The 16,114-nt window shown below is 34.2% G+C and overlaps 1 protein-coding gene across 6 annotated transcripts in view; it reads right to left on the bottom strand.

Moving 5' to 3' along the window:
* LOC116338349 (homeobox protein abdominal-A homolog) overlaps positions 1–16,114 on the bottom strand; it is a 91,554-nt gene that overhangs the window by 11,045 nt on the left and 64,395 nt on the right. For 5 of the 6 annotated variants that reach the window (XM_031763552.1, XM_031763547.1, XM_031763553.1 and 2 more), the window contains 4 exons: positions 14,661–14,788; positions 14,406–14,504; positions 12,232–12,285; positions 12,043–12,087 (listed from right to left, as the gene is read on the bottom strand). In XM_031763552.1, coding sequence (XP_031619412.1) covers positions 12,043–12,087; positions 12,232–12,285; positions 14,406–14,504; positions 14,661–14,788 — 326 coding nt within the window. The remainder of the gene's footprint in view (positions 1–12,042; positions 12,088–12,231; positions 12,286–14,405; positions 14,505–14,660; positions 14,789–16,114) is intronic. The other variant, XM_031763551.1, reaches the window with a different exon arrangement.

The raw sequence follows: 16,114 nt of genomic DNA, 5'->3' as shown, positions 1-16,114 counted from the left end.
ATAATTTCGTTTGTTTGTTTGTTTAAAGCCGAATTTCGTTCTCTATTTTTGGTGATATGAGACATCCAGCGACTCTTATGTTTGGATTACATTTTGGCGACAGTGGTATTGCCGTTAAAAAGATACGCACAAAGTTTGCATTTTTGGATATTTTTCAAACTTACATTTTCGCTATCAATTTTCCAAAAGCAAAAGCATGATGTAGACTGTGGAACTCTTTTCAATGTATAAAAATCGTATGATAACGGTCGAAACGGAACCGATCAATGAAATTCTTAAAATGTTGTACTCAAACTAAAAGCTTTTCGAAAATGCATTGAATTTAGTTTTTTGCATTTTATTGGACGATTTATCATCGTATTGCGATGCTTTGTTGCTTTTTTTAGTATAAAGTAATACTTTAAACAAAATTTGTTGAGTTCGCAACCCAATTCACAATTTTATCATTAATTCTCTCACTCTCTGGGCAAAAAGCCAATTGGCTGATGATATGGCTTGTATGTGTGCGGTTTTTTTCCATTGTATGCGAAACGCAATTTCATTTCAAATGATAAAAATGCATAGTTGTTGCATTCGATCGGTCTTCGTCCATTGTTAAATGTGTGTATTCGGTTTGAAAGCCATAAAAAAATTTGCCAATGAGTAAGAGACAACAGCCAATGAGATAACAAATGAATATAGCGAATATAACAGCAGCAGCAACAACAAAATACATTCGAAAATGCACAGTGTAAACGCGTTAATTTAACTGATTCGTGCCAGAGGATTTTTGTACAGTTCATACAGTGAGAATGAGATGTTTAACCACAAGATAGACGGAATCTCTTTGGGTCTGAAATGCGCGGTTCGCCCATCACATATGTGTATGCATGTATATGCATTGTGTATGTGTGCCTGTACATCGGAGTCATCAGCCAGATTGTGTGCAGACCATATCAAAGTTGTGTAGAAATAAATTATACTTTTTTATGGTTTTACTCGCCATGGCTTTTGTTCTTTTTTTTGTTCTCTCTATCTTATTCTGTATTTAATTCGATGTGTGGTGTATGCTAGTGTTCCTGCCAACAATGCAATGGCTTTCATTCTCTTGATCGAGGGTTTTTTGTCGATGCATTTTTGTAACCATCGAACAAAAACTGAGCGCGCGGCATATACTTTATTCCATATCTCTTTTTCCGTTTCAAAACGAAAAGAAGACAGAATAAAAAAAAAGCGTTCTGACCTTCTTCATTTTCTTTTTCATTCTTTTTTCTCTCTCACTGTCTTTTCTTCCTCGCTTTGCCGCAAATTCAAATGCCGTGTGTTTATTTGCGGCAATTTTTTTTGTTCGTCTCTTTTAATATACAGTTTCATCAATGCACACACGACGGCGAATGAATCATTTTTTTTTTTTTTTTAATTCATGATGTTACCGAACCGAAAACCCCCAGAAAGAATATGCCGTAAATTGGCCTGTACCTGTGTGGAGTTTGTCTGCGTGTGAATATAATTATTCATTTTGAATCTCGCTGCAACGCGAATGGTCTATCGTTTCGATCAAAATGCCATTGTTGTACAAAAACAAATGCGACTCTTTTGTAAATGGTCAAATCAATGATACGCAGTAACAAACAGAAATCGATTTTCGAATTTGTTTTTTTTTTTTTGACATGCTTCCATTGTGTGTAAGATACAAACACACGGTTCGCCTTGAACAGCGACGGCCATGTTTTATTGTAATTTATTGGTATAAAAACCACGACGTCGATCTAAATTCAATCGCAAGCGTGTATCGTCTGGCTGTAACCGAAAACAAAAATCGATTTTAAAATAAATATTAATTAGTTTCGGAAATCAACAAACAATTCTTTATATTTCCAAAACTTCGGCCCCGTCCAAATGACACACTGATTTCGATCGAACGTGTTTTTTTTTTTGTACTCTGGAAAAATTCGACATGAATTGTGTGTGTGTGAGAAATGAATGCATTAAAATCGAAAGTCACGTGGGAAAGTGCTGCAACGAACGAAAACTGCTGATGTATTTGCATTTAATTTGCACGTTTAACAAGAGTTTCAAATTAATATGGCTCGTAAATGTAGTGTTTTGAAACTGAGAAAGACCAATTTTATGACATTCTTTTGTTTAATAAAGTCGCCACTTCAAACGTTTTTTTTTTATTCGCCACACGATGAATTGAAAAATAAAAACCCATTGGAGATGCGATTTTGTGGCTCGATTTATAGTGTAACCAAAACATGAGGTTTAACCTCATATTAGTGTGGTCATAAAAAAATACGCATAAAATCAATTCTAAACAAAAGAACTGAAATAGAGAGAGGGAGAGAGAGAGAGAGAGAGCGAATGGAGGAGAAAAAAGAATCAATCATCTGATTGTAAAAGAGTAAGAGTGAATGAGGAACTGTTTGAAAATTCAACACAAGCAATGAATGATGTGTGTTTGAAATGATTTTTTTTATTATTGATGATGACGATTATTATTATTATTGAACTATAAAATGACACAATAATGGAGTAAATAATAGTCGGTTGTTAATTTTATTGCACGTACTCAGCTGTTGGTGCTTTATGCTTTTTTAATATGCTTATTTTGCCTCGAATATGGGTGTTGTTTATACAAAACACACTGTGCTGCCTGCTTTTGGCTCTCTTTTTTTTTGTTCACATACATGTTCATATTTATACCTTTTTTTATCTCATTCTATTGCTCTCTTAATCATTTTGAATGAACTAAAATGCTCATTTTTATAGTTTATAAACACAGTTTTTCTGATCATCAACAAATGTATGTTTCGACATGTGAAATTGAAAAAAAAAAATCACGAGCAACACAAATACCGTATAAATAAATGGGCATATAATCTGTGTATTTGTGTGAGGGTAGAAAAATTGCTAAGCAAAAATATATTGATGCTGAAGAGTGATTTTTGTGAGCAAATTGGATGAACATAAATGTAAATTGCTTAATAAAACCAATCGATGCCATTGGCGCCAGTTAATTTATTATAAAAATAAACATGACGAACTTAGAATTGATGTGAACAAACAACAATTGATTTAGCAAGGACAAAATGCAATATTTTATACGAATGCAGTTTTCAATTTCGTTGTATTTAACTGAATCCATTGCATCTTTCATTGAAAGCATCTCAAATGGCAAAAACAAAAGTTTTTTGATCACGTCACACATTAATTGAATTTATGGCATCGAATGTAATATTTTTTAAACGCGTTGAATCGAGTTTTCGAAAAATCGAGGCGTGAAATAAATATGCATTAAGGCTTAAGCCAGGAATTACCGGCCTATTTTATCAGATCACATAAACATTGTCCAAACCAAATAATCCCATGTTCCTGTTTCGCTTCATTTGAAACATCGAATTGCACGCAAAAACTCATAACGCAATAATAAATGAATGTTTGGCTGCATTACATGGCCGGAATGTTAAGTACTTTGGTAGCATCGCCACATTTACTGATGGCATCAAAATGGCTGTAAAACGCATTTGTTTATAACTCGGGTGGTTTTTCGGTATTGGACAGCTTTAAAATTACCGAAAAACACCACGTAAGAGAACTGAATATATATGTGCATACGTATTTTGTTTGACTCTTTTGTAAATGACAATCGAGTCAACCATGCACAAAATGCAACCCATTAAAAACATGGAAACATTATTACAACCATTACAGATAAAATTTATGATGCACATGCGCATAGTAAACCCTCACAGATGGTGTCACACTTGATGTTGACGAGGATGAGGATATTACAATGGTGGGTATTTGTGTGTGCGCCCGTTTTGTCTATGTGTGGGCATGAACCCATCATTTTCTAACGAACTGTTTACTGAGCTGTTTTACTGTACAAGTGCCAGTAAAATTAATCGAATGTCATCATAAATTTAATTTGAATATCTCGTTCTAATCTAAAAACGTTAACCATCATTTCGATACGCGTGACCTACGGATAATTTGATACGTTTTTATATTCTCTCTTCATTCTTTCGGTCAATCCCGAAAAATCATGTTTTTTTTTTCACATAGTAGCCGTATGATAAATGGAAATAATCTCCCAAAATCGTCTATAATAATTCTAAGAACAAATCAGAATCTCTAGTGTTCGTCGAACGCCGTTCGATAAGAAAGATTTTTTTTTTCAAAAATTCCATACTCCTCCTCTTCATGTTTGCCGCCTATTTTTCTCAAAAGCCAGGTCATTGCTCCAATTTATCGAGACGAAAAAAAGACCTTCGTACATAATTGTGTGTTTTTTTTTTGTGTCACAAATATTGACGACAATGCGTTGAATATGTTTTCGATGTGCCGTTTGAATGAATTATTAATAAATTTCATTTTAAAATAAATGATCCCATCACAAACACCAAAGGAGACTGAATGCACATGAATTTGCGGTAAATTGAGACCGTGTTTTTATTATATTTCTTTTTAAATGCTAAGACAAACCGCAACCAATTTAATGAGAGCATAAATATTGGCAAGAAGAGACGAGAAAAAATAGCGTGAAAAAAAAAATGCAGGACAAAAAACGGCACATAATCGTTTTCTTTATATTCCAAGCAATTTTAAAGAGTGGAAAATGGCATTTTGTTTATATTCGTTATGGACTCATTTGCCGTAAAAAAAACAACAATGCGATGTTTTGGTCGTGCTTCAAAATTTACATTCATTCAACCACTACCACCATCACACTCAAACCATTGAAGAAAGTACTGAACATTTTTGCATGTGCTCGCCGTCTATATTGTTATGGCTACGAAAATTTGTTATAGTTATTTTTTTTTGTTCGTGTGTTGTTGCTCTCAATATATATTTTTTCGTCTAGGCTTTTGGGCTGTGTGACGAAAAAGGAACTGTACAAATGTTACAAAGACGACGACAGCGATGACTACGAATGTGATTTGAGTTAAGCCATGCGAATGCGACAACACAAACATAAGTGAAATTTTTTGGCGAACAAATGGAACGGGGAGCGCGCATTATGCAGCCATGTTGAGTATATATGATTTTTGTGCCGAAAAAACAGCACCACAGCCATATTGAAATACAAATAGGCAATGGTGACAATGGTGATGTTTTTGATGATTATGTTTATGATTATTGTTATTATGGTGAATGTTCAACGATGTGAAGGGCAATGACAATTGCCACAAATAATGATTCATGTAGATTTTTACCCTTCAATGGATTTGCTGTGTGTGAGCACATCAAGCGACCAAAAAGAGTGACAGAAAATAAACCGCATTTCTCATTATTCTCGTCGGTTTGTGGTTGCGTGGTGCGTGTGCCTTAGCATAATTTTGTTGTTTTTTTTTTTCGTGTACTGCATCGAATTACGCGCGACGATGAACGACAATCGCTAAATGAATTTATACTTTGCTTTTATGCCCTCTGAGTACATTGACATTTAATTGAGTGCGCGCGTTCTCTTTCTTTCTCTTTCACCATCATCATCGCATTGCGGATAATTTTGTTGATTTTATTTCATCAATCCGTGACTTGGAATAAACATGTGGAGCGCTTTTTTTTGCTTTTCACTGCAAATTTTGATTTTAATTAAAAGTGGGAGAGCAAAGTTTTGTGGAGTCTGTTGAGTGATTCATCGAGGATGATTAAAACTTGAACAAAAGAATTCAAGCGAAGAAAATTACATGAAAAAGGAAACCACGAATGACATACACTAGTACGAAACTTGCACGAATAAAAAATGGTTTGAATCATTGCATTCGGTGCAGAAAATAAATAAAAATAAATGTTGTATGTACATTTTTCCCATTCGAATAAGGCCCGGGCTCACGGGACCCATTCATCGTATCTGTTTCGGTTCGTATCATTCGTTTTTTTTTTGTTGGTTGCTACTTCAGTGTAATTTTGCACCATCGTCGTCAATTTTGCGGCATTATTGTGCAAAATAAAAATGGCGCACACAAGAAGAGAAGAACGGTTTCATTCGCATTTTCCACATCGATTGTTACGAAAAGTGAGAGCTGTTGCATATATACCTTTTATTCGGCGTCTATCTATTTTTATTTGCTCAACATCACATTTTTTCTCTCCACATACACTTCCTGTGCCCCCGCGCACACAAAAACAACAACAAAATGGAAACATCTGTCCAACACAAAGACTGAACTTGAGCGAATGTAACATCCGATGTAACGGTACCAAAGTACCAAACATGTAATCCATTTCAAATCGAAATTATCCCAGAGGATTTCATTTTCCTTTTTTTTCTCGTTCAATTCACCTTTTTTCCTCCCTGTTTATGCGGATGTATTCCCGATGATATGAACGCAATTAGAATACGGCATGTTTTTGTTGTTTTCGGAAGAGAGTTCAAGTAGAAAAGTAAGGGAGCGAGAGTAAAGTAGAAAAAATGGATCCTTAATCCAAAACTGTTCAAGTCGCATCATTTAAACGATAACAAAGAAGAAAATGTAGAGCAAGATGATGGAGTGGGCATGTAAAAAATCTGCTCCGTCTGCACTGACATAGCAGTGAATGATAATCTAATGCAATGCTACATAAACCAGAAGAAGAAAAAATAATCATATAAAAATGTATGTATAGAATTTCTGTTTTCATTAGAATGGATCTGTTTTTTTTCTGCCCCGTGTTGTGTTTTTTCTTCGTTCATATATTTGTTCTGTTTATGATAAAACTTTGGGATCTGAACTGAAGAAATGCTGAGCACAATGCTAATGTAGAATGTGCAATGTGTATTCAATTTGAAGAGCATTTTGTCAGTTGCACGCCAACACAGAGGCCACTTAAATTTGTGCAGCGTGTGTGTTCTTCACTTCAAATCCGATTTGAATGATATGAAATGAGTGTCCTTGAATAAATTGTACTTGCTTCTATCTCTTTACATCTCTCTCTCTCTCTGTTTCGTTTGCACTTGTCATTTTGGCGATGATGACAGTAGTTTGCCATTCACATCACACTCATGCATAAAAGCAAACGAATAAATATCACATTGATGACGACGACAACGACACTATTCACATTTTATTTGTGAACTGTACATGAGATGTGTACAACTCGCTTTTGCTATTAAAGCCATTAGTAATTCAAAAAACGTTCATATTCATTTTTTCCCTTTTGTTGCGCGTGCATTTGTGTATGTTTTTCGGACTCCGACACTGAATTCAATAAATATGATAATAAATACGTAAATAAATTATTTTTCTATCCACGCAGCATCATATTCGATGCGCATCGACACCCAAATTGTCGTCATTTTGTTATTTGTCTATGTGAACTTGATTTGGATTCAAACAGACCCACACACAAAACAAAACTCAACCCGAATGGGAAACCATTTGAAATGGGTTCGGCGTGCATTATTTTATCAAACAAAATCGAATCGTTTATGAATATATCTATTTTTTCGGCATGATCAAAATAGCCGATGATATTAAGAAATATAGGAATAACCGACTCAATTTTCGGTCGGCATGTTTCTCATTTCAAGCACAATATATGCGATAAGCACAATGATTATATTCTTCTAATATCCATAGAGGCATACAGCACATACACGATTGTGTGACAATATTTTTTCTTTTAATATCCGGTAGTTTGATTAGAAAACTACGTGTGTCGTCTACAAAACGGCTCTTCCTCTTTTCTTCATTTTCCACATCATTTTGCTACAACTACATGCTACGAGTTGTATCAAATATCAAAGTTTCCCTTGTTTGCAAAAAGGCGAACTTCCCATAAATCCAATCATCGTTTCGATGCACGCTGCATACACACGAAAACCAAAACCATAATCATTACATCCAAACCCCCCCCATCCAAAAAAAACCCATCGGGGTACAGCATATGCTTGCAAAAGTTTCGATTAAAATCATTTTGCGACTAGATGACAATAGATAGATGAGGATACAGTGCTATATATGAAATGTGTGTTTGGGCTTGATTGAAATATTTTACAAATTTTCGTCCTTAAATTCATGTCAAAATATTAGATCACGTTTCACGTATGCTGCCATGATCCACAATGGTATATGAATGTGTGTGTGTGTGTAACAGAGTGAATGTGCCATTGTGTGTGCCTCATTTTCGTACTTCTTAAGTAGAAAAGCATTTCAGCCACATGTCACTCACAGCCATGTAATAACTAAAAAAGGAAAGACAAAAGTAGACACAAGACGATTTGAACACACAAGCTAGCAACAATTTTCCACCGATTATGCAAATTTTATGACAAACGAACATGAAACCGAATGAGAGCACACAAAGTCAAACAAATTATCCGACATTGTGCGGTGTATATGTATTTTTAGTTTGAAATATAAAGAAAAAAGAACAGAAATTAAAGCAAACAATAGCGCAATTTTGTGCTGGATGTGCGCAACAGCCAAAAGCCCTAAATAGATTCAATAAATAAATTGCAATTTAAATGAAACATCAAAAGCTCGTGCAAAGTCACGTAAAGTTTTAAATTAAATTCTATTTGTTTTGTTGAAAGGGCTTTCCCGGTCTCTCGAAAATTTATGTGGATTATGCGCAATTTTTGCAGCTAAATGAGAAAGAACATGCAGTTTTTTTTCAAAAATTACTTGCTCGCTGACAATTAACACGAAAATTATCCTCGGAAAACAGATGTCTGAGTGGGTTCGCAGTGTACAGTGGTAGCTGTCATTTGTATTCAAATGCCTGTTCTTTGTAGCATAATTACAATTTTGTGTGTGTGTATGTTCGAAAGAGAGAGTGGATATGAACAAATAAATTCCAGTTTTTATTTTCGGTATATATATGGAAGTTGACCAGTCTCGTCGTCGACGACAACGAACTCCTCTCTCGTTTTTTCTATTATGATCATTCTGAATCCAGTTTTTTGTAGGTTGTATGCGTCGTTGTTTGAGGCGACTTGCCATTCATTGGATCTCCATTGAAAGTCATTCACAGTGCTTGTGATCTAAATGATTTTCATACAAATAGGATGCGAATTAAACGGAGCTGATAGAAAGATGGCCATGTAAGATGCACATAGTAAATTGACAACGGCACATAGAGTTATTATAATAATCAAGATGAGAAAATGAGCCAATAATTTTTCATTTGAAAAGATACAACCAAATTGAAATGGACTCAACAGATTCCACAATACATCCGCACAAAAAAAACTGTGCGATTTTTTTATAAATCTTGGAATGCTTCGACCACATCTATATGGAATTGTTGATGCAAATTTTGTACTGTGCGAGTCGTTCTATGCTGCATCTCTCTTTCTTTAGCAATTGAATGTAGGTTGCACAATAAATTTCATTGTTAAATTTCAAAAAGAAAAAAAAAGCGGCAGAATTGAAATTGAACAAATAACGTCAATGCATTTTAATGAATTGATGACCAAATAACGACACAAACAACATTGGTTGTAAGTTTGTCTCTTCGCCAAGGCAAAATTGATTGCTTTTGTAAGTGAGTGTGTGTGTATGCATACAATGCACTCGACCAGTCAAATCGAATTCTCGCCTATTCTCGATGGTGGGTGTTTGAAACAGAGAAAATTATTTACACAAAACTTTGCACACCAAAATAAAATCGAAACCAAAACAAAAACGACACAAATAAATAAAATTTACATTTACAATAAATAAAACATTAACATAATAAAAGGAGATTGTGTCACATGAAAACGAATATTGAATCCAGCCACTTGCAAAACATATTGCAGCGCGTTTCAATTGCTCAAAATAAACTGAAACAATCGAGACTTTTCTCGTTTGAAAAAAACAAAAAATCAACAGCAACACACAATTTTATGTGCTTGTATTTCGTTCGTCTGTCAGAACGAATTGGCAATAAAAATTGATTTAGTTTTTTGAAACTTCCTTGAATGTTATTATCTCAAAATGAAACAAAAGAAACGCCTTGCAATTCAATAGAAACAAATTGGAAACACTCGCACACATTACATCGCAGCGTCTATTGTGCAAGTGAATAAAACAAGTAAATAAAGTATGTTTTCGTCGTTTTGTTTGGCATTTGAAAATCGGTATGTTTGTGTGTTCTTGGAAAAAGGGTTCATTATAAATTTCGTGTCGGTGTTTTGTTTTTTTTTTTACTTCATTTTTTTACGTAACAATATTTTGCTTTTGCAAATAAAAAGAAAATGCGTCTAAACAAAGAAAAAAGGGTCCCGTTGAAAATGCTGTTAACAAGATAACGGAAAAGAAATCCTTTCTTTACTCGGTAGTCGCACAGTGTGCGCATCGAATATATTTTAATATTTTACGTGAACGATGTTGTCTTGTTGTGTTCTTTTTGTCGACATAGAGAGTGTGTGAAAAATAAATACGTACAAAAGGGCTAAAAGTAACTGTTCAGACATTTTTTTGCGGAATGCTTGTGTTCCAATCGCCCGCTCTCTGTGTGAGATATATTACTGCCTTTTTTATTACACGTCAGAGGTTTTCTTTTTTGCATTTCACATAGGCATTCATTCCATTACACACGACAACATTTTGCTGCTACCTTATGCAATTTCTTTTTTCATTCTCTTATAATATTTACACACATACTTCCTTTCGATCTATTCACTTTGCAGATAACAACAGGAGTAAAATGAAAGTAAAAAAAAAGAAACAAAAAAGAAACGAACGCGCGCACCGAGTCGTTGGCATAATATAAAAGAAAGGTTTTTTCTCTTTTAACCGTAAATATTGTGTGTAATTTTTACGTTCTTTTAGTGGTGTAATGTACACCTACACACATCGACCTATACGATGTGATATGTGACAGAAAACGAAAGAGGGAGAGAGAAAGAGATATGCAGAATGAAGGCACAGAAGGAAGTATGAATTGGATGAAGAAGAAAGAAAAAAATTGCACATACTTCAGGTACATACCATATTCATGCTTTAAAAAGTGGAAAATTGTTCAATTGTATGTGCGTACACACTTGTATTGATGTGAGAAGCGTAATGTGTGCTGTTGCCATATAAATCGTAAAATGACAAAAAATTGTGACACATGCGAAGATTGACGACAAAACAAAGCTTTTTTTCCCGAACGGAATGGATATTCTATGAAAAAAAAAAACAACAATAATAAATCGAAGAGTGAAAAAATGGAATGAACACACCAACACATCTGAAAACGGGGCCATAAAATATCAAAAAGAAAAACCCTCAACAAAGGGAAAAAAACTAACGACAACAACGGAGCGCGAAAGAGTGCGACGAGAAAAGAAAAGAGTTGTTTATGGTGTGCATATTACATAATATAAATTATGTAATAAAGTTACCGTCGACTCTTTATTCGTTCTCTCTGTACAGGACACAAATTGTTCGATAAGACGGTAAATGCGTTTGTACCGTTGTGTAACGAAACCACTTTTCCTTCAATTCTTGACTACTTCTTTTTTCCTCTATCTCGTTTTTAGCTTTGCGAGTGAGTAAGAATGTATGTTTTTTCCATTGTTTTTCATTGTATTTTTCACCTATTCGAAAATATAGCCGTTGAAACACGCTTTTCCTTTTTCTACTTTTCATTTATTACTGACTCTACTGTCGTTTTTGGCTCATATTGATGCAACATATTTTATGTTTTATGTTCATATACTTTTCCACCCCGTTCTCTCGAAAAACCAACAACAATTCGCGATTCGAAGGGTTGGTCGTGATAAGTCTTTAATTTGAAATGTATGACAACCCATTTTCATTACGGTACGCTCCAAAAACCTTGACTGCTACTACTTCGGATAAAACAAATATTTATGAAATTCCAGTTTGTTTATCAAACACAAATGACTACTACTTTTCTTTTCCTACTTCATATGCACTCGACGGTTTTTTCGGCGTTCGTTTATTATAAACATGATGCGTGTATTGTATTTATTTTCATTAGAAGAAACATTCAAAAAAGGGATTTCGATGATATTTACATAACCGCGACATAGACGCGTTTCGATAGAAAATTACAAAAGAATTAAATAAACTATTGTTTAACATGTATATGCATAAAATGTTGTTTTTATGGCAATAAATATCATGAATAGAATCTTACCAGAGAATTCACCGCAAACAACACGATCATATGGGCCAATCCAGTCTGAAAACCAACAACAAAAGCATATTTAATTAAACTCGATCTATGAGAGATTGCAAAGATCTTTTAAACTTTATAAATACTCGAGAAATCACAACCGGTCGGTTGTGAATAGCCGATGAATGAGAAAAAAAACATATCATGTACCTTTATAGCCAGCATTTCCCAAGAAATTCTGATTCGGCAGTTTGTCAACCAATCCTGAAAAAATGTAACCGTTTATAATGTGCTCTCAAACAAAATGAAACACTTCTTAATCTCTATAGTTATTCGATTTTAAAAGGTGATTTTCGGCATGCATAGAAACAGACAGATACACAAAGAATGACTCGAAATTTAAGTGGAAAATGTTTATTGTTTTGATTAGACACGAAATACGACACAACATTATATTCAATTGCTAAAAATATCAAGTTTAGAAACGATAACGAAATGGAATTGAAACGTTTCCGAATGAAATCTTTGCTCCAAATTCTTTCAATTCAAACAGTCAACGTAGTTTGTGGCGATTATGTGTACAGATAGCGGCGATTCGTTTGAATCGGAAATAAATTATATAAGGCATGAAAACACTGGGCCAAAATCTCATTTTGCAGCCATGCAAGAAATATCATTGGAAAATTGCTCGGAAAGAAATTGTATCACACCTATTTTGTGCGAGAGCAATTCATTTGAAAGTGTAATAGCCTAATAACAATAAAAATATTATTTCAGTGGAGCTGGCGCGCGCACGACCAAAACAACGCGTTATCTCCTATTTGAACTGAATGAGGAAACCAAGTCAAAATATTTACACTATGTGAAATAGCCAATACCCCCTGAGTCAAAAAAAATATTAGAGAGATAGAGAGAGAGAGAGAAACGAGAAAGGCAAACAAACCAACGAATAACAACAAAAAATGAAATAAGATTGACACTACAGTAAATTTACCGGCGCGATAATAATAAAATAAATCTATATTGCCTCATTTGAATGGTTTTATACAAAAAAAAATGTACCGCGCGCACACATTCACTCACTTACAGTCATACACACGCACACAAGCGCACAAACAAATCGAGCTCACGACAACCAAAATGTCAACTAACTTTTATGGCCGCCGTACAACTGGGTGTTTAGCCACTCATTCTCTTTCTGTATACGTACTGTATACGTGCATCATCACAATAGAATGGAATTTAGACAGAACAAACGCGCATGAGACAAGATGACATGAAAACTTTTGCTGCTGTCACACGGAGACCGTGCGCTTTAGACGAACATTAGACATTAAATGACAATGACAACAAAACACAAACGCAAGAATATACTCTTCTTCTTTGTCGATTCCTTTTTACACACGATGAAAGAAAGTCACATCGAAATAACACAATGATAATGTCACTGCCTTTTTCTTCGATGTACTTTACTTGGCTTATAGACAGCCATTTCCAATGAACAATGACAAAAGAAAAGACGCATCAACGAAGAATCGAAATTGTTGGATTAAGTGTACGGTAAATTTGATCAGGGGCTTTTATACAGATTAAAATCTTCGCTATGGCTTTTACTCTCTTTATTTCTCTCTCTCGCACTCTTTTTTCTACCTTCATCTCTTGCCTTCCAAAGTTAAACTGTTCGTTTTGCTTCATAAATAGATTAGGTTTGCCGTGAGGTTCATTTTCTTTATCCAAATCGAATAAGAATACATTAAAGACGTTAATTCGCCATATTTAGATCTTTGCTTGATAATTGCTTGACTATTTCCGTTTTATTTTCAGTAAGCCACCGAAGATGAAATAGACTTCGATGATGAAATTCAAACCATTTTTTTTGAATAGACAATTTTTGAAATTCCAGCGGTAAAAAATACAAATATCGGTGGCTTTTATTGAATTGCTGTACTAGCTGGGAATGGTTAAGAGTTGAACCTTTTTTTCCACGAAACTACATTCAATTTGAGGAAAATGTTATTTCCTCGCATTCAAACCATAAAAGTCATTTTTTGCGAACAGAAAATGTTTGTAATAACATCAACATCAACGAAAAACAATTCGAAATTCAATTGAAAACATGCATTCAAATAGAATAACGTTATTTTCAGAGGTAAACTACAACAAACAATCATACCGTTTCTTGCAAAACAAGAAATCGTTTGGAAAATATTAGAAACAAAAAAAAATAATGGAAATTTTACAACAGACAACATCGCGAATAGCAACAGAATTGTAAGAATCAATCAACAATTGAAAATGATAGAGAATTTTTAAAAAGAAAATTTCTTCAAAAAAATGAAACATAAAAATTAAGAAGCAAAAAAGCAGTAAAACCGTATAATTACCACCTGTTAACGCCATCCATGGGTATCGTGGTAGGTCGGATAGAGCTGGTGTACTTCCAGCTGTTGAAGCAACGCCCGACGATGGTTGAGTGCAATTTCCTGCGAAAAATAACCCACACACACAAGATTGACAATTAAAATATTATTCATCTTTTTTTTTAACCATAAATAAATTCAATTTAAATGCCCACTATAAAATAAATCTCTTAAATCATAAAAAGAAATGTAATATTATAAAATAGGAAATGAACTTACCTAGTGAATCGCCAACGCCGCCGACAACGCCAGCGGAAGCGGCTGAAACAGCTGCTTGGTGGTAAAATTGTGCAAAGCTTGATGCACTGGGGGCCATTGATTGATAATTCATGACGGTGTCTGTATATCTGTAAAAAAAATCCCGAAAAAATGTTCGAGAGCGAAACGAAGAAAACAAAAAAATGTGAAACGAAAAAATGAAGAAAATGTGTTTTTTTTTTCATTGAAATGGTTCGTTTAAAAATTCCATTCACAAATGTTAGACAGAGATATAGAGAGAAAAGAAAAGAAAATAATAACACACCAATGAAATAGTAACAAACTAAAATGCAAATCATTAAAGCAAATAGATAAGCACATAAATTAAAATAAAATGCGAATAAAATGTTCGAGTTAATATCAATAATTCGTTTCGTAATGGCCAAATAAAAATTGTCTGGTCTTGTCAATTTCCAATCCGAAAGCAGCAGCCGATATTTTCAAACGTTTATTAAGAAATAAATAAAATAAAAGAAAATAACATCGAGCAAATATGCGATAAACTTCCGTCAATAGGTCGTCAATTGAAACGCCTAAATGCAGTTTTGGTTTTGCCGCCGGCTAATTTTTCCATATGCGATCTCTTGTGTCTCGTTGAATATTTGAACGATGTGCATTGATTTGAGTGTGGTGCATTTGCCGACGGGAAAAGTTCACATATGGATGGCATGTATCTTATAGTGTGCGTGTGTGCATTGAAAAATGTGTATTTTTTATAGTGAAAATGGGCAACAATTATTTCATTTAATAAAAAAAAAAATACAAATCGAAAAAGGCCATCGACAGTTTGAGTGAAATGTTCAGCGCAAATGATTTGCAGGTCAATTCAGATAGAAATCACAATTTTTACGCATTAATACGATCGATGAAATGAGGAAAATGTGCGCATCATATAAATGCACAAATTATCACTAAAGAAAAACATCACAAAATAAAAACAAGTTAAATTCACACGATAAAATCGGTAACATTGTTGTTTAATATAATAAAACGGTTACAATGATGATCATATCATATCAGTTGCGTGCATGCACGATTGTAATGGAATTGACATGAAAGTCGCATTAAAACCAGTCTCTTTTAATGAGGAAAGAAATAAAAATGCAGTGTCGATCATCATAACTAAGCAGCCCATTTTACATGGAATGCAAGTGTGATTCATGATCTGTATGCGGCATTTCAAAAGAGGGTTGCACCGAAACCCCATTTTTTTCGGTTTCTCTCCATTTCTTTTCGTCCATTTTCCGAATTCAACATTCGAATTTTTGAAAGAGTTAGAGCATTTCATCGGTTATGGCATCCGATCGGTTTGGTTTACAAGAAAAATCCGGAATTCTAGCGCCAAAGTATCATGTTTTTTTTTCGTTCTCAATAAACAAACAATATTAACTCAGCCCGATTGCTTCAAACAAATG

Source organism: Contarinia nasturtii, unplaced genomic scaffold, assembly GCF_009176525.2.
Source record: "Contarinia nasturtii isolate CC-2019 unplaced genomic scaffold, AAFC_CNas_1.1 Cnas_scaffold_350, whole genome shotgun sequence".
Lineage (NCBI taxonomy): Eukaryota > Metazoa > Arthropoda > Insecta > Diptera > Cecidomyiidae > Contarinia > Contarinia nasturtii.
The sequence above is the reverse complement of the archived record's forward strand: the minus strand, read 5'-3'. Positions and strand labels throughout refer to the sequence as shown.